General features: G+C 34.2%; 2 protein-coding genes across 2 annotated transcripts; both read left to right on the forward strand.

The window, feature by feature from the left end:
• The first annotated feature begins 369 nt into the window (after positions 1-369).
• LOC110716029 (NEDD8-activating enzyme E1 catalytic subunit-like) lies at positions 370-14,781 on the forward strand. The gene is made up of 9 exons (XM_021894662.1): positions 370-757; positions 913-1,076; positions 7,980-8,182; positions 9,306-9,538; positions 9,629-9,691; positions 9,770-9,826; positions 10,329-10,450; positions 10,548-10,665; positions 14,107-14,781. Exons 1-9 carry the CDS (start codon positions 596-598, stop codon positions 14,386-14,388), a joined length of 1,404 nt encoding a protein of 467 aa, XP_021750354.1. The 5' UTR covers positions 370-595; the 3' UTR covers positions 14,389-14,781.
• A 1,881-nt stretch (positions 14,782-16,662) lies between these two features.
• Positions 16,663-18,569, forward strand: LOC110716031. Its single transcript, XM_021894665.1, has 2 exons — positions 16,663-17,256; positions 17,926-18,569. The coding sequence occupies exons 1-2, from the start codon at positions 17,119-17,121 to the stop codon at positions 18,214-18,216; spliced, it is 429 nt and encodes a 142-aa protein (XP_021750357.1). The 5' UTR covers positions 16,663-17,118; the 3' UTR covers positions 18,217-18,569.
• The last annotated feature ends 21 nt before the right edge of the window (positions 18,570-18,590 follow it).

Here is an 18,590-nt window from a genome sequence, read left to right on the forward strand (position 1 = left end):
ATGTGATAATTGACAAATTTTCCTTTTTTAATAAAATTTTTACAAAATTGTTTATAATTTTTTTATATTTGGACCAATCAGGGCTGCCGGTTTGATTAATATTCCGATCAAAAACTTTATTTCTTAAAAGGAATTAATCCTTAACATATGTCAAGTAACTTGTTATAATAAGTCGTTGACTTCTGTTGACTGGTCATGACTTATGAGAAGAAAACGACCCCAAAATTGAAATTATTTCAAAATAATTGATAAATGAGATTAATAAAAATAAATAACCCAAAATTGTGATTAATATTACAAATTTTTTCTATAAAATATAGAAGAATTAAAAAAAAAAATGTAATATATTGGATTAGGTGTTTTTAACGAAGGCACAGGTTCGGAATTTACCCCATTGACAACCACAATTCGACAAGGAGCTGCCGGAAAAATACAGAGTATCCCACTGCATTTTCCAACAGTACAATCGAGATGAAAAAAAAGTGATTTTTCTGAAAACCCACAAAATAAAATACTCTGTAAAAACAAACAGAAAAACCCTCAAAAGCGTATAAACCAAGCCAATTATAATTCTTCGACAATCCAACCCAAATTTATGCATACTGATTCAGATATTCTTCAACTCGAGGACGCTCAGCAAGCTTGCACTGACGTTCCAATGGCGGAATCTACTGTCAACAGCCGCACCAGAGACCTCGACCGCCTTCTGCTGCGCGCCGGCCATCTCGTCGATCCTAACTTCCAACCCAGTATTGAGGTCTGTTTCTCTCTCACCCCTTTTGGTTTTGTGATCGATCAGTTTTGATTTTTGTTTAGGCATTTTTACAAACAGTTGGTGTGCGTAAAGGTTTTGACTTTGTTTTGTTTGATGGGGTTGGTTTAATTTTTGTGGGTTTTGATTGAATTTTGCAGTTGAAGGATTATATTCAGGATTATGCTAGAGTTTTGGTGGTTGGTGCTGGTGGGTTAGGATGTGAATTGTTAAAGGACTTGGCTTTATCGGGGTTTAAGAACCTTGATGTTATTGATATGGACCGTATTGAAGTTACCAATCTCAATCGTCAATTTTTATTCAGGTTTATGTTCTTATTCATAATTCTCAACTTTATTTGATGTTCTAATTTCGATTCTATTGTGGATTTTGCTATAAGTTTCGTTGGAATTAGAATGCTTTCTTTTGAGTGCATTAGTTGTGTTGGAATTAATATTTACTGGGCAGGTTTTGGTGTTAGACTACTATTAGGAAATGATAGGTTCGTAGTTCGTAGAGTTGGGAAGATAACAAACTATACACTTCTTGCTGAAAATTGAGGTTTATTGGTCTTTGGTGCCATTGCCATTTGCATCAACACATCTTCATTTGAGTTCCATGATAGTGAAAAAGCTTCAGTGTCTGATACAGGGATCAACTGAATCCCGTGATTCTTAGTTTGCATAATTGCTCACAGTAGGCTTTTGATGTATGATTATGCTACCAATGACAAATTCAAACTTATATCTTCCATATTAGTCAGAAGCTCCTGCCCCTTTCAAGGTAGAAGAATGTGTAATGACTTTTATTGCTGGAGCGAAAAGTTATCTTGTTTCCTGAATAGGCGATACATTAAAGGTGTTAAACCGCCAAAAATTAAGCTTATTTTCTCAATTGGTTTTGAATTACATGACTAGGTATGGTTAAAATCCTGGGATTGTGAATTATATGACTAGGTATAGTTAAACTCTTGGGATATCAATGAGATTCAGTAAATCATTGGATGTTGTGTGTGGATACTTGTTTAGATTTAAGTGAACTTAGAGTCCTTACAGTTAAGGCACACATTTAGCTCTAGGGTACAAGGTTTCTCAACCTCAAAATATGCAATAAAGTCTATTGGTGGTTGTGTAGAAACCTAGTTTCTTTCTTTCTACAAACTGTAGTTTGGGTACACAACAAACCTTAATGACCAAATCACTAGATTGACATTTGAAGGAGGGGGCGGTCACATCGATAATGAATATACTTTGACAACAAATTCACATATAAAATAGGCATGAATATCTATTTAACCAAAAAATTGGTCAGCAATTGGTTATTGAGATCCATGTATAGCACTTTTTGCCCTTTTATTTTTATTCTTATATATATTTTTTATATTCACACCTTTTTTTTTTCCCCCTGTGTACAGCACTCACTCTCTTACTTTCCCTTTGTCTTACTCTCATCTCGACATTTGGTGTGGAGTAAATGGCTTGGATTTTGGATGAAAGAGGTAGTTATGAAAATTGTATTAATGGAATCATTGGTGTAATGAGTTAAAGTTAGAAGAATGGATGTTATAACAAAAGATAGGTTTACTAAAGTTGTGCTCTATTGTCTTATATCCAAACAAATTTTGTTTCATTCTTCATCATATCTTAGTGAATTAACAATATGCTAACCTTTATATATATAATAAAAGAACAAAGGTTTCGTATATATATATATATATATATATATATATATATATATATATATATATATATATATATATATATATATATATATATACATATATATATTGCAACAATTGCATGTGGATGGCTGCACAAATTTAAAAAAGAGTTAAAGGGGAAGTTTCGGATAAAAAGACCCATGTGATTGATAAAGAGAAGAGAAGTACAAGTGGTTTTGGGTAAGGTCGTAAGGACAAACCTGTAAGTTATATTGTGAACACATACCAAAAGTAGAATTGTTGCCATAGTTTTGAAACTTCCTAAAATAAATAAGTTGCAATGATAAAAGAATAGAGGAAGTATATATGTTAAAAGTTTTTAGAGGCAACTCAAATCTTCACAATCTCTCTAATTAATCAATTTGCAAGGTGGTAAGAGAGATTTCGTATTTCCTAGGTATCTTGGCAATCCTTCTTGGTGAAAAATGCTCTATTGCAGTTTTCTAGGACTTGTTATGTTATACAAGTATTGTTTATAGTGCAAATTGTAGCTTATCTATCTCTGCATACACGCTGTGATTATCATCTTGTTGTAGCCATGTCAACACCACTGACAAAGCATGTACATGTAATACGGGGTGGATTCCTTGAGGAGAAAGAAGCTTCAGTTATGTAGAAGGCAGAGAGATACCTAGGAGTGAACGATTGCAGAAGAAAGGCAGTTTTTCCATAAAAAAAAGGCCAGCTGAGGGTCAGTCTGCCCTTAATTAGGGTCATGTGCTAACAAATAAGTCTCTACTTATCTCTTGTTTTCTTAACCTTTTGCTTTTGTCTGAGAGCTGATTCCATTACCCTTTATAGTCATATACTCATTTATTTATTTTTCCCTTTGAAATGAGTTGTGACCTACTAACTAGTTTTCTTTATTTCCCCTTACATAAATAACCCTATGTGAGATTTTCTTTTTCTTATAATTTCACTTAAAAAAAAAATATCATTCTTGTCTCTGAAGTCCAAATGTAAAATTTTGATACTTCTCAAAAGTGTGTTTGCGTTCTTAAATTTTCTTTCCCGTATTCAATACTTAACCTGTATTTGAGTTTGAGTATCATAGCATACACATGCTCCATGATCGTGTGTCTACTCCACCCTCCGTTTTAAGAGGTTAACTTGAAAAGATACTAGTTATTCAAAAGCAAGGGATGAAAAAAAAGACGTAATAATAAAAATAAAAAAAAAAAGTATATGGAGACCGTGAAAGGAGAGATGTAATTAAAAAACAATAGAAAATTTTTCAATAAAAGGAAGAGATGCACTTAATAAATGGTTAACTAGAGAGAGTACTCTTTTTACCCTCCCATTGTGCCCCACATTACTTTGGGTTCTTTGTTCTGAATTTAGTCTTAGATAGCGGGTAACCTAAGGGGCTATGTTACTGGGACCCAAATTGAGTTAGACATGGGTATGAATTTAATGGATGTTTGTTTAATGCATAATGGGCTACTAGATACAACATACGGATATTTTTATACGATTTTGGTCCAAAATGAAGTGCCAAATGTCCATATAATGTTGGAGCGTTGAGGATGTAAAATATCTTTGAGGTGGAATAAAGAGTTCAAGTGACATAGATGGTGGATAGGCAAAAACTAGTCTATAACTTCTTGGTGCATAAACCTAGTTAGATGAAATAATGTACTTTTGATTTTCTTCCCTCTAGTTTGTTGGTTATAGATTATTCTAGGTTGAAGTCATAGACTAAGGCCCTATTTTTTTCCCATTATTTTCACATATTAGAGGAAAAATAAGTTTCTATTGAATTAAATAAGCTAATATAAATTAAACTCAGAAAAGTGAATTTAGGTGAATACTGAATAATTAATTTTAGAAAGCGCGAAAATTGCACCCGCTTTTGGATATATGGCGTGTATCAAATCTCAAAAAACCACAATAATCACAATCTGTTTTTGAAACAACATACTTAATATATAATTAATGTTTTGACAAAAGGAAGCACGATTTATTACCAACCTCGAAGTGAAAAAAAGTACTTATTATCGACTTAAAGTGAGAAACAAATCTTACGATCAAAATGAATAATAATTAGAGAGAAAAGCAAACATTGTAGCTCTTCAAACTTGTTAGGCGATCTACTAAAACATCAGTAATTTATATGATGAATATTATCATTAGCACAATTTGTTCACGATAGATAAAGTTATAAGCTTAGTGGCTTTACCAACCCACTTCATGTCAAGTCCTCACCATCATACACAAAATCATCATCATTGTCACCTATTCTCCCAATTAGCCACTTAATAGAATGGGATCAATGGTGTCTTTTCTTGTGTATCGGCACAGCAAAGCTGTCATAAAGACCATGTCATCAAATCGACTTTGTGACAAATTGGTTTGTCTTCTTTATGTTGTGAAAAATAAAGATTCTAAGTTACATCACCCATGAAATATTATCATATGTTTAAGTAAATTGACATCAGGCTACTTACAAGCTTAAAAACTCCTCTATTTTTCCCACAACCAGTAGTTCTCCAAGTCCTAAGAACCTTTGTGACAAAACTTTCGAGGTTGGGACTTGAAGATCTATAGCAAGACCACCACTCTGATATTGAAAGTATAGTAAAAGGTTAACCTTTATGTACCTTTTGAGATAGAAAACTTCGATTTCCTTTTTAAAATTGTAACAGTTATTACCTGATGATTTGGTGTTCATTTGTGTAATAGACTAGGATTGATTGAACAAGCTTGCTATATAATTAAGAGAAGGATGGATAATTCGTTGATTGATTAAGTGAAAGGATTACAAAAGCAGTAGCTTGAGGCTACCAATCTCCTAGCAATTTGACGTTACAACTCTCTAATGTATTCTTACTCAATTTCTGGATACTCTCCTTGTTGCACATACTACCATACTTATTCTAGGATTACTAATGGTCAAAGTTGACCTTAAGGCTAACATGTGACTACTTAACATAAATAGAAAAACCATAAGAAACATAATAGAAACAGATTGCTTTCTTTTCTTTTCTTCTTAATTAATTTTGTCCTCTACTTAATTGGAGTTGTCTTGACGCCTTGAAATGCTCTTGCTGTTGCTGCCCTTTACTGTTGCTCTTGTTGCTTGACCTTCCTTCTAGCATATACCCGAGTAGGCTGTGGTTGACCCGGATCCATCACAATTTGTCTTATTGTCATATAATAGCCAAAGAGAGTGGGGGAACTTTAGAATGAATTCAACTTTAAAAGTATCTTGTCTTAGTGTTTCCACATTCAGAACAACCTTGCAATGCAATCATACAAACCTTTCTCAACTTCCTCACAACCTACTTGATTGGGATTGTCACACCGCAGTGCACTTCCACTTTGATCATGGTCTTTGGAGCTAGAGTTTAATTGAGTAAGTTATTGTATAGATGGGATCTGTTAGGAATTTTTAAAAATGAGAAAAAAAATGAGAAAAAATGGCAGGTTTAAAGTTCTTTTAATGATTAGAGATGTGAGAGGAAAGTGATAGTAAAGTAAGAGTGGGTGGTAGGAGAGAAATATAATAAATACCAATAGAAGATTTCTAAAAAAGAAGCGATTGCTTTAAAAAGGTCAATGCACCTTATAAAACGTAGAGAGTATAGAATTCTGGATTTAGATAATATCCGACTTGTGCAAAGATTGATGAAGTAGATAATTTTAGCCTTTGACTAATGTAAAGATTTGGGCAAGCTAAATTTGACTATGAGTTCATTGGTAGTGTCATGTAAGTACCAACTATCAAACTCTGATGAAATAGAACTTGCTTCTCTTCTCAAGAATCACTTAGTTTTCATTTAGAGCACTCCTCAAGCTACTTTTGTAAAGGCCCCTAGTTATTCATAGAGATACTAGAAGTCTTTAATTGTGAATTTTTATTTTAAATTATTTTTTTGTAATGTAGTTAGGCTCTCCTCTTCACTTGAAATTTTTTTAAGTTGATTGAACATTTAAACATAAATCTTTTTTGGACTTGTTTGAACATTTTCGGTTTTCTCTTAGAGTGATCCTACTGAATCTATATGAACTCATAACTTATTTGAATGTTTACTATTCTTGAACTTTTAAAGAAAACTTAAAATTTTGGTAGAAAAGATGAACGAAATTCAATTGAATTTTGCATGCTTATGTGTGTCTGACTTTTTAGTTTTAGTAAGCAAGCAAAATATCACGGCTAGGGTCCTAATCAACAAGGGCACATAGGCTGTCTACCTCAATAGTCCCTTAAGAACTTGATGATGTTGACACTAATATAACGCTCTTTATAACAATCTATATGAAAGTTGAGAAATCCTTGATAGAATGGTTTTGAGAAGTGAAATAGACTGTAAATATATTGGATGGGGAGAGAGGCATGTATTTTTTTGGACAATGGAGAGAGAAGCATAGTAACACATTGACATCTTCTAATGGGCATTTCTTTAATGTCCGTGCATTTTTTTAGTATAATATTAGAATTCATGTTTGTCTATTGTGGTAGATGTCGTTGAGAAAGAGACTATAGCTATTCTCCCTCTCCAGTGGCCGAAAACCTTCTCTTTGCTTCTCAGCCATGGCCCCATGAATATAAACCTTAAATAATCACTTGGAAAACTGAACCTGATTAGAGATGGGCTTCATGCATAATAATGAAACAAAATGACAGAGAGGCCATTATAAAATAGTTTACCTATGTATGTGGAATTTATAGGAGACAATGCAGTTTTATTACACTATTTCACTACTTAGTGACATGAAATTTTGCTTATATAGTGCTTTGACCCTTTATATTCCTTCGTTACTTAATTTTCCTAATCTGTAATATTCTTAAGACACATTCTCTTATATAGTGCTTTGATCCTTTATATTCATTCGCTACTTAATTTTCCTAATCTGTAATATTCTTAAGCCATCCTTGTTTTTTGGGGGCTAGGGCTGGTTAATAAGCTTACATTGATCTACATTAATATTACCATGTTTGGTAACTTTAGCTGACCAGTCTGTTGTTAGTTAATTGATTGCAATTTTATGCTTATATGTGGCACTTTAATAAATACAATTACATATAGGATAAATGGATAATAACAAAACATATGACTCTTAACATAGAATTGTATGTAGCTTTATATTACATGTTAACTTTGGAGCAGAACTAGTAGATAAAGTGAATTGCAGCTCGGGATTCTTTTATTTGCTGAAAGTCAATCCTGTATATTTGGTTAGAATTGCACAACCAAGTTGGCAGACTCAGCAACTTTTTCCTGTCCAGATAGAATAACAGCGATGGAAAATATTTGAGTTTTAGCATTCAGGCTGAAATTTGCTGGAAATAATTGTACAATATTATCTCTTCCTAATGCTTCTCCTAAAGCTGCTTTTGTTTTGCTTATTATCTTATGATGATAACTGAATTACGTCCAATCTCTGTTCTAGGAGGGGGCAATACAGATGTTTACAAGGCCTTATTTTAATACTGCACCTGTTATAACACTCAAGTCTATGAATTCTGTCGAACTAAAATATTTAATTCATCTCTTTTCTACTCAGGCTTGAAGATGTGGGGAAGCCGAAGGCTGAGGTTGCTGCAAAACGTGTAATGGAAAGAGTTAGTGGTGTCAAAATTGTTCCACACTTTTGTCGGATAGAGGATAAGAATATTGATTTCTACAATGATTTCATCATAATTGTTCTTGGGCTAGACTCTGTTGAAGCAAGGAGCTATATAAATTCAGTAGCTTGCAGTTTTCTAGGTATGTCCCTTTCATCTTTGTAATTTTTATCTGCTCACAGAAGATTTAACAGCTACCTTGCTATGCTGACCTTTTTTTGTTTCTTTTGTTTTTTTTGTTTTTGTTTTTTGTTTTCCCCACTCTTGTATATGCTGATTGTAAATTTGTAATCATGTATTTGTTTGTTGTACCTTCCTTTCTACCCAAATCTCGAACTCTGATAATGAGATCAAAATCTTATGATATTCTTATTCCCATCTAATTATAGGAAATGATTAGGTACATGCTGAAAATTATGTTATTGATAAAAATTATTTTGGATTATATTCTAGATGAACCCTTTATTGAATTTCTTTTGAGATTAGAGGAGAAGTTACGAAATCAAATCTCTTTGTAAGAGGTAATCAATCATGAAAGCCTTGGACTGGAGTACATACACATGGACCACAAAAGAATGTATGTTTCAGATACTATGTATTCAGTTTTCAGGAGTGGAGAGGAAAGGAGATTATAGTTGGCTAGGGCAAGCCTTTGTAGTTATCATGCAAACTCCATCATTTTTCTGTTTCTGTGATGTAATTATGATTGGCCTCCTATTCTTTCATGATAGCTGTTGTCTTAATCACGCTACAATAATTATCTAACTGCAGCTTGTAAAAGAGTCATGTTGCTATTTGTTCGTAAGGAAAGTGGGCTCTGTAATGTCGGGAATTGGTATGTATAGCAACCTGTACAGCTAACATATCGATGAAAAGGCTGAGAAATTTAGCTAGTGTGATGGTTCAGGAAAGTCATTTGTTGTTAATTTTTAATGTTGAGTGTGACCCTTATTTTGGGACAAAGGCTTTGTTGTTGTTGTTGTTGTGGCCCTTAATTTGTTGGGCATTTAACTCTGTAGAATTTATTTTGTTGTCTCTGCTGCTGACTTTTAAAGTCTCTTCTATAAAGACAAGTGGTAGATAATTATCAGTTAGAAATTCTCTTGCTTCCTGAAGTCCACTTCCGGAAGAATTCTTCTGATGGTTGCTTACTGGTCATCAACGACTATATATACTTGCTGGAATTTATTTGTGGCCTATTTCTCTAATGTGATTTTTTTGCTTCTTAATACCTATGCTTATAGTGGCGTTTTTTGTTGCTACAGAGTATGATGAGAATGAAAAACCAATAGAGGAAACTGTTAAGCCTATGGTGGATGGTGGAACTGAAGGTTTTAAGGGTCACGCTAGAGTAATCATACCAGGAATGACACCTTGTTTTGAATGTACCATCTGGCTTTTCCCTCCTCAAGTCAAGTTTCCGTTATGCACTCTTGCAGAGACGCCTAGAACTGCTGCTCATTGTATAGAATATGCCCATTTAATTAAATGGGATGAGGTTGCAAACTTGTTCATTCTCATCTTTTGTATCTTTGTACTCCAGCTCACAATTTTGTTGCTGTAATTGGACATTTTGATCAATGTTCAGATTCATAGTGGCAAAACTTTTGATCCTGATGATCCTGAAGATATGCAATGGGTCTATAAAGAGGTATATTAGGTGTAGCCATTTTTTAATTGATTAGAGATTATATCTCTTCTTTTGTCTGATCTTTCTTGTACTTTGTAGGCTCTCAAGCGTGCTGAGCTTTTTGGCATTCCTGGAGTCACATATTCTCTGACACAGGTATGTGGGCCTTTAAAGGAAGTAAGAGCGGGAAGAAAAAGGGGAGGGAAGGGAGAAGTCTAACTTCTTTACCCCTTTTCCATATTGTTACTTTTCTTTTGTTTTTGTTGCCCAAAATGAATCGTTTGGTATATTCTATGCCTTAGTTTATAACAGGACCACAGTAAAAATAATAATTTACCCGGTATATCCATTCTCCACTGTCTCTGTATGTCCTTTTTTTAAGTTTATTGCCGAGTGACAACTACTTACTATTGTCTCCAACCCTTCTTCCCTGTGAAAAATATGGAAGTGGCTGCCCGCTAAAAAGGAGCTTTTTTTTTTGTATGGTTAATCAGTTTGTGATGACACCTTCCTGTCTTGTTAAATTAGACATGTTTTTTGAGGAACTGCAATTTCAAAATGTACAAGTTCTCTCTCCCTCCTCGCTCAAAAAAGGAGCCTTTGGTGTTAATATCAGGATTGTGTTTATGTGTAATTGATTTGCTCTAATTATTTTCAGGGAGTTGTAAAAAATATTATACCAGCTATTGCTTCAACTAATGCTATTATATCAGCTGCTTGCGCACTAGAAACACTGAAGATTGTATCTGGATGCAGTAAAACCTTGGACAATTATTTGACGTGCGTTCTACATTCCCCTTTTTTTTCTAAATATTTCTTTGTGTTCAATTTATTGAATTACATGCGTCTTACTTGTAACATGTTATGATTATTGCAGGTTCAATGGAGTTGAAGGTCTACACACTAAAGTAACACACTTTGAGATGGACATCAACTGTATTGTTTGTGGTCCTGGAGTTCATATGGAGTTGGATACTTCTTGCACTCTGCAGAAGGTTTATTCAAAATATTTCTCATAACCTTTAAGTACTTTCCTTTACTGTGAAGTTCATGATGTTGGGTTCCATGTCTTTATTGTGTGACTGTCTGAATGCTGATGTGATGGCTTCCATTAGGCAATGGGACAGTTAAGGTTATTTTCCCATTTGCATACCCACTTACAAGTTTCATAGTGCCATCTGCAATGTGTACAAACCCCACATATTGGTGGCTACAAAACAGGGTACAGATCTGCCTCACTACCCGTTTGAACATTTGTTACTCACCCATCCGTCCACCTGCTCTAATTATAGTATACAATATCTACTTTCCACCATAATCCAATAGGAAAAAAGTTTGCATAAGCTGTGCAATTCATGCATGTCATGGTGTATGAGCTCTTGCTTTGGTTATGATCTATTAGTATACTTCAATTCTATAAAAATAAGGTCGGGCAACTGGGTATGAGGTATGTACTTTCATTACTTAATACCTGACTTACCCACATAGCCACCCAAATATGGTGCAATATCCCTATGGAAAGTGACCTTGTGTTAGCTCTAGATTGTTTGTGTACCTAGGTCCCAGTTTTTTCATGAATGTTGGAAGAAGATGAAAGAGGACTTAATCAAGGAATATTACAAGTTTTTATAAATGGGATGTAGTTTAGAGGAAAAGGTTTTTACTAAGAATTTAGTTGGGTTATTTTTCTCACTATTCGGGGATCTATCTTTGACAATCTTAACAGTCGATAGTCCCTTTGTGGAGGGTAGACATATTTTGGATTCGTTTTTGTGGCTAATTAGGTGGTAAATGATGCTAAATTGACGGAGCATGCCTATGAGGGTCATATTATTGAATAAGTTAAATTAATGTAGATTAGATAATGGCATAGAAGTATTGAATCTTTGTGGAGGAAGTGGATATGTGGCTGCTTTTTCTCACTTGTCAGTTGGTCTTAGTGAAGGATCAGTTGAAGAGTTTCTTCGGGGCATAACACAGAGGGATTCTCATTATATTTCCCTTTTTGGTTATTTATCTTTCAAATCAATTTTCTTGCTAAGGTGGAGATGTTTATTTGGTTTCCCAACGTGCATTGCCAGGTTTAATAATCAAAAGCATCTCCCAATCTTGTTGGGATTTTGGTTGTTTTGAGTCCTGACATCATTCAAGGAAAATCTTGTATCCTTAAGCCGTTAAGCCCCCTGCTATTGTGCCCCTAATGGATTTGTAAGTCACTAAGAACCTGTTGCTTACCTAGTTTCTTTGAGTGGTTGTAGAGGAACTATGATTAGAAATAGAGGTGGGGTATCTTATGGGTTAGCCATTAATATTGTAAGCTTAATTCTTGGTGGTTTGGTTTCTGGGGAAGAAGAAGAAGAAATGGTGGGGAAGTTATGGTGACATCCACTCATACTGGGTTCCTTGTGGCATAATGAAAAGCTATTATGGACTTCTGCTTGCAGAAATTTTTCAGTCATGGGAACTTGTATCCCAGCTAGTTTCTATTAACTAATGATCAATGGTAGTGCTGGGATAGTTAATGAAATTGATTTTGATGGGTCCTTAATTTTTTTTCCTTTCTCCTTTACTACAGATACTTAGTTTTTTTAAAGGTTATATCTTATCCAGTTTTAATAACTGGAAATTGTCTCCCCCTTTTTTTTTTATTAATATTTGTGTGCGTGGATTATGAGTTTTTTTTTTCTTTGGACCAAATTGTTTCCCTACCTTTTGAGATAACTCTTATAAATAATGTTTGGACAATTGTAGCCTCTAAAATATTTATTTACCTATTTGCCCTCAATAATGTTAAATGCCTATTTTTTTGAACTCTTAAGAATAGTGTGCGGAGTGTGCGGACATTTAAACTCCTTCTATTTTATTTTTTTTATTTTTATATTAGTATAATTCACTCTATTGAACCCCTTTTATTAGAATAAATAATTTATTCACTTGCCCCTATTTCACAATATAATTATATCATCCAAAAACTCTTTACACTGTATCCACACACATTATGCATTTTATATTTTTATATAAGAAAGGAGGGAATAGTGTACCGAATTTCCAAATTTTGCCTATTGTTCGGGACTTCTCCATATGAGAATTTTTTTTAATTGCATCTCAAGTTGGAAATAATAGTAGGTTTATATGAAGTTCAGTTTTCACCAGATTGTATATATTGCATCAATGATACAAATTTTACACTTTTTTAATCGATTGATGTAAAAAATACTTTTAATTAATCACCATTGTACTGTACAAGTGTACAAGCATAATTAGATATGTGATCTTTGTGTTTGACCTTTGACTTTATGTGATAAACACATTACAAAAGAGAAAATTATAAATGTGCCCAAAAACTGGTTTCAAAGACATCAACTTATTTTAATTATTATTTTGATAACATCTGCTCCCTCATTTATTTATTTATTTATTGTTTTTTTATGTACCCATTTGATTTTGGGGATCGAGGAAAATATGGTGTTGGATAGGGTGGTGTGGAGGGAGAAAATTCACGTCAACGAAATGTCGTGATTATATATATACTTTTTATATATATATATATATGTATTTAATTTTATTTCACTACATGGAATAATCACTTTTGGTTCATGTAGCCGACCCCACTAATGGGATTAAGGCTTCGATTGATTGATTTAATTTTATTATTTTAGCCCACTAATGTTTTATAAATTGTACTATTTCCTTTGTTAAAGTTTGCTCAAACCTTTATATTTTTTTACTCCAACGTTTTAACCACTTTTGTAAAACTTTCTTGAATTTTATCCTTGGTTCTCTTTTAAAATTCACCCTAATTTTTCTTGAATGCTCTTTTGTTTGCTCACTTCACTCACCTTTTTGAAACTCTTTCAAATGATTATTTTTGTTATCTCATTTTCTTAAGATTCCTTATGACGATTCATGTTAGCCGACCACAAACCATTTTGGGACTAAGGCTTTGTTGTTGTTGTACCCCTTTTTTTTTATCACATTTTTCAGTGTGCTTTTTTAATTATCAATATCTTTATTTCCTTACCATCAAAGTTAAAAAAATTGCTTTTTAGAAACTACATATTGAGCAGATTTTAACCAGACTCCACTTGACTATGTATTTTCTTGTATATTGGTGAGAATTTGTGAAGACTGTAGTAAATGTGTACATCTTTTAATAACAGGAGTACAAACTTTGACTTATCATTTGAATAGGACAGCTTTAGATGGAGTGATTAGTTCTTTTTCACGCTATAGAATTGCAAGGATTATGAATGTACGATCATGCTTGTCCTTAGAGTAGATTAACTGTTTGCTTGTGCACTTGCATTGTCTAGCACAAACCATGAACATTTCTGTTTGGTCTTGGAACCAGTATTGTTCCTTCCCTTTGCTGTCTTGTTGTATCTTGAAATGGGTGCTTAGGCTAACTTTTTTCTCATGGTTCTATGGTGCAACAGTTCCTTGAACTACTCGAGAAACATCCAAAGCTGCATCTGTCAAAAGTCAGTGTGATTTTCGAAGGGAAAAACCTGTACATGCAGGGACCACTCGAACAGGAGACGCGATCAAATCTATCAAAAACATTATTTGACTTGATGGGAAGAGTTCCCAGTGGCACTGTTCATGTGAATGGCACATCTAGCAAGAACGACAAGAAAACATCTGGGTTAAGAAAATTACGTGTTTTCTTCAAGGGAGCCGATGGGATGACAGATATGGATACCGCTGGTGGTGCATAGTTATATTGATTCTATATGGTAGATACTATGTGAACTATATTAATCTTGTTACCATCCTCTTCCTGCCCTAAATTCAATTTTTGTCCATTGATCAATGTAATCAGGACCCTATTTGGAGCCCTGACCATCATTTTTTGGCTGGGTAGAGCTTATGCTTGGGGGTGGTACTTAACTACTTTTCTGCCATTTTACTTTTAGAAGGGGTAGATTTCGTAGCTGCTTAATCTGTATGCTGTTCACGGAAAGAGCCTTAAGTAGGTTGGTTCTTCCGTTATGTTGCTGGCAACAGGCTTTAGCTGCTTGTTGCATATCCTTCTAAAGTAGTGGGACTAGTGAACATCTGATCAACAAACTCATCTACTAGATTGATATATGTACATCTTTTTGGTACTAGTTTGAGCTGTTTTTAATAATTTTAGCAGTTGTTTCTCTTTGCTGCACTGTGTCAGATGCTTTTTAGTTCTGCCGTGACTCCTGGAGCTTCATTGAGGTTTTGGATTCAAGAAAAGATGGGAGTTATTTCAACAGGGTCTTTTATTATTCTTTTGAAAAGTTGAAAGGAGAGGAACTTAGGGGTCGTTTGGTTGGAGGTATTTATCAAAGGGAAAGGGAATCAATTTTTCTTATTTCCTTTGATGTTTGTTAGGCCTATTTTTCCATTCCCTTTATCCTCCTCATTCTCCCATAGTCTTCTAAGTTGATTCCTCACCCCCACTAGGCTTTTTCATTCCCTTTCCCTAGGCACCACTATACCACAACCCTTCTACCCTAACCCCACCACAGAACCACCCAGCAACCCCTCGCCGCCCCTTCCCCTCTCCCATGCTGCCCTTCCCTTCCCCCCAACCACCATCTTTATCCCGAAACCCCCCTCAAAAAAAAAAAAGAAAAAAAAAAACGTAAAAAGTTCTCTCCTCTGCATTTGCATTCTGTGCGGCTAAGACCTCTCTCCACGGGCATCTTCAATCAGTTGATGGTAGTAATTAATTGTATGGTGGTTGCTTTCCTTGTCAAATGTATATTTTCAGTCAATTGTGCAACCATTGCTAAGCTCTCTCAACGGCTAGGGTTTCGAGGGTGGGGAGAGGGACGACGATGGGTTGCGGTGGGGTGGCTGGGTGGTGGGATCTTCACAATGGTCGGGGAAAGAGGGAAAGGAGAAGTGAATTGGTAGTTTTGTGGTGGTTGTGAATTCTTTGGCCGTTTAAAACAAACAACATTGTAAAACAAAAGGAGTTTCATTCTATTCTTCTCCTATTTATTCGTTTAAGTATTTCTACATTATATTGCTCCAAAATTTAATAAATCCAGTTAAGGTTGATCTTATAAGGATGAATTGTCAATTAAATTTATATAATTATTCTTTGGTATATGTTCATAATAGACCTCGCAAACGGGTCATTTGAGTTAGGTACGGGTCGGGCTAATTTTGAGTTGGGTCGTTTTGGGTTGACTAACATTCGGGTCGAGTTGGGTCGATTCGGGTATGTTTTGAGTCAGGTGTCGAGTAGATATCGGGTTAGGTAAATTTCGCGTTGGGTTTGTTCAGGTCAGGTTAAAATCTGGTCGAATCATGTTCGGGCCGTTCATTCTGTGTTGACATTGTGGGTGAAACTCAAATCAATAATTTTATATGGTTAGTAAGTTTGATTACGGTTGGGGATGAAACCATTTGAATCATTTATGGCACCATATATAGTTAAAATCAGTTCGGGTCAACTTCGAATCGGGTCATTTCAAGTATCGGGTCAACTTCGAGTCAGATACAATTGGGCTTGGTCATATCGGGTCATCTCCACTTTTGGGTCGAGTATGAGTTAAGTATGGTAGATTTTGGGTTTCGGGTTAATTTCGAATTGTTGTTTTCGAATCAAGTTTTGGGTCATGGATTGGGTCATGATTGTCAGGTCTACTTCATAGTCATTAAGAAGTTTACTAAGTTAGTTCAAAGCTAATATGTTTCATTCAATAAGTGAAGTAAAGAGAAACCCATCTTCACCAAAAACAAATTACACAAATAATACTCAAATTAAACCATTATTCTATCTAAGAGTATTTCCTACTAAATTTGATGTAGTCGCACAAAATCTTATACCACATTCATTGAAGACCAAGACTTTTCCTCAATCAACAATCAACATACTATACACTATAAAATAACATAACTTCTTCACACCAAAGTAGGACCCACTTGGGTTGAATATTAAAAACCACAATCAATAATTCAAATGGATATGAAGGATATAAAAACATCAACCTACAACCAAGTATTTAATTACACAAACAAGATAGATGATGAAGTTCTATCTATCTATCTAATATCTTTAAAAGATCAGATGGATGTAACATCGTTGTGGAGCTTTGCCGGCTACTTATCACCATCTTTAGCAATCTCCAACTGGATATAATATCCCCCAACTTGTACCCATCATTTTTGTGGGCCCTTTTTTCTGTAGACAGATCGTCCAACACCCTCCACCACACTCCCCTCTTGCATTACCGCAAATTTAAACCCGACCCAAACTCGACCCCGAACACGGCATTTACCACTAGCTGATAGCTATACCCCTCATGTGCTCCAACTCACATGACCCCCCCTTCATTTATCATTCTTATTTATAAGTCTCATTTTATTCTCCTCTCCCATTCAAAAAAGATCACTAATATAATCTAGAACAACAAAAGAAAAAGTACTAAAAAGAAGCAAGAAGTTTTTGAATTGAAGTTAAAATGGCTTTGGAAGTTGCCTTAGAAGATGATCTTTATTTTGCTGATTTAAATAGGCAAATCTGTCTTTTGATAGATGACGACGACAACGATAACAACGATCATTATCCGGTTGCCCATTTTCATTCGATTTCTCATCAGGTACTTCTCATCTTCAATCCTTTGTTTTGGTGTTTTTTTTTTTTTTTCTTTTTTTTTTTTTTTTTTTTTTTAATTTTCTTCTGTTTTTTCTCGTAAATAAGATTCATTAATCAGTTGAGGAAAAGTTGTTACCTGTCCTATGATATACTCCATAGTCCATACGAAGTAAGCATCGAAATATATAATAAAATCATTATGTACTTGAGGCTTTGTAATTAATTAGTTATAATTAAGTGGTAATATATATCCGGTTTACTAACTTGGGGCTTGTTAACTTAATAATCTTATCTAGAAAAACAAGGAGTCAAATTATGATTTTTTTCTCTACAAAATGATAATATTGAGAAATTAATTTGTACATTATAAATGAACTAAAATTCAAGCTCGAACAGTTGACTAGAAAGACTTGCTAATGGTCTGTTCTTAATTACGTGCTTAATATTTCATTACACTTCCTTTATTAAACGACTATTGCTTTTAGTTTTTATAAACGAGATATAACCATTTATTTTTCTCAAAATACAGTTATTTGTAAATTCGAGTTACTAATTATCCTTATACAAAGTACTCTGTTCGTTTGGAAAAGTCTTTTAGAAATGAAGGGAGTAATATTTTTTTACAAAAGTGCACGTTTTAATTAATTTTTTTTGTTATTGGTTGGATTTACAGGAATATTTAGGATCAATGATTCATCATCCACCTATAATGCCATCACAATACTTGTACCAACAAAATTGTAGGAGAGAAATTATGAGCAAAGGAACTGGTGTATTTATCCCACAATCATCTCAGCCAAGGAGGAAATCTAGACAACCAAAGCGTTCATCACAATCGTATACCGCGAAATCGAACAACAACAACAAACAACTTAATTCCAACAGAAGGGTGGCAAACACGGTTGCTCATAGTACTCTATCTCCGCCGCCTTGTTATGCAACTAATTACGTCAATAGGTATTAACCAAGTTAACTAATTGTGACTTGGAATTTGTAGTAACTACTAGATTATGCTAATTAATTTAATGGCTAGCTACTAATAATTATTTATATGATTAAGGATTGAAAATCAATAATTAATTATATGATAAGTATTCTTTTTAGAGGATATAGCTTGGTAAGAATAGTGCTAAGGGGCAGGGCAAGGAGTATGAGATTTGGTATATGCAAAAATAATACTAGCTACTTTATTAGTTAGTAGCCGCAGCTTGATTTTGTAACATTTATTATAAGAAAGGTCTTAACAAGGACTTTTAAGACCTATCATGCAAAATCGTAAGCAATTTTCCTTGCTCTATATAAAACTTCATTTTTATATATTTTTTGCGCAATTACTTT

Source organism: Chenopodium quinoa, unplaced genomic scaffold (assembly GCF_001683475.1).
Source record: "Chenopodium quinoa cultivar QQ74 unplaced genomic scaffold, ASM168347v1, whole genome shotgun sequence".
NCBI lineage: Eukaryota > Viridiplantae > Streptophyta > Magnoliopsida > Caryophyllales > Amaranthaceae > Chenopodium > Chenopodium quinoa.

Bases quoted from the DNA above. Each gene is read 5' to 3' on its own strand.
- LOC110716029 (XM_021894662.1), top strand. From the start codon at position 596: ATGCATACTGATTCAGATATTCTTCAACTCGAGGACGCTCAGCAAGCT. The intron at 1,077-7,979 runs GTTTATGTTCTT...TTTTCTACTCAG, and splicing joins AATCGTCAATTTTTATTCAG to GCTTGAAGATGTGGGGAAGC. The intron at 10,451-10,547 runs GTGCGTTCTACA...TGATTATTGCAG, and splicing joins ACCTTGGACAATTATTTGAC to GTTCAATGGAGTTGAAGGTC.
- LOC110716031 (XM_021894665.1), top strand. From the start codon at position 17,119: ATGGCTTTGGAAGTTGCCTTAGAAGATGATCTTTATTTTGCTGATTTA. The intron at 17,257-17,925 runs GTACTTCTCATC...TTGGATTTACAG, and splicing joins TTCATTCGATTTCTCATCAG to GAATATTTAGGATCAATGAT.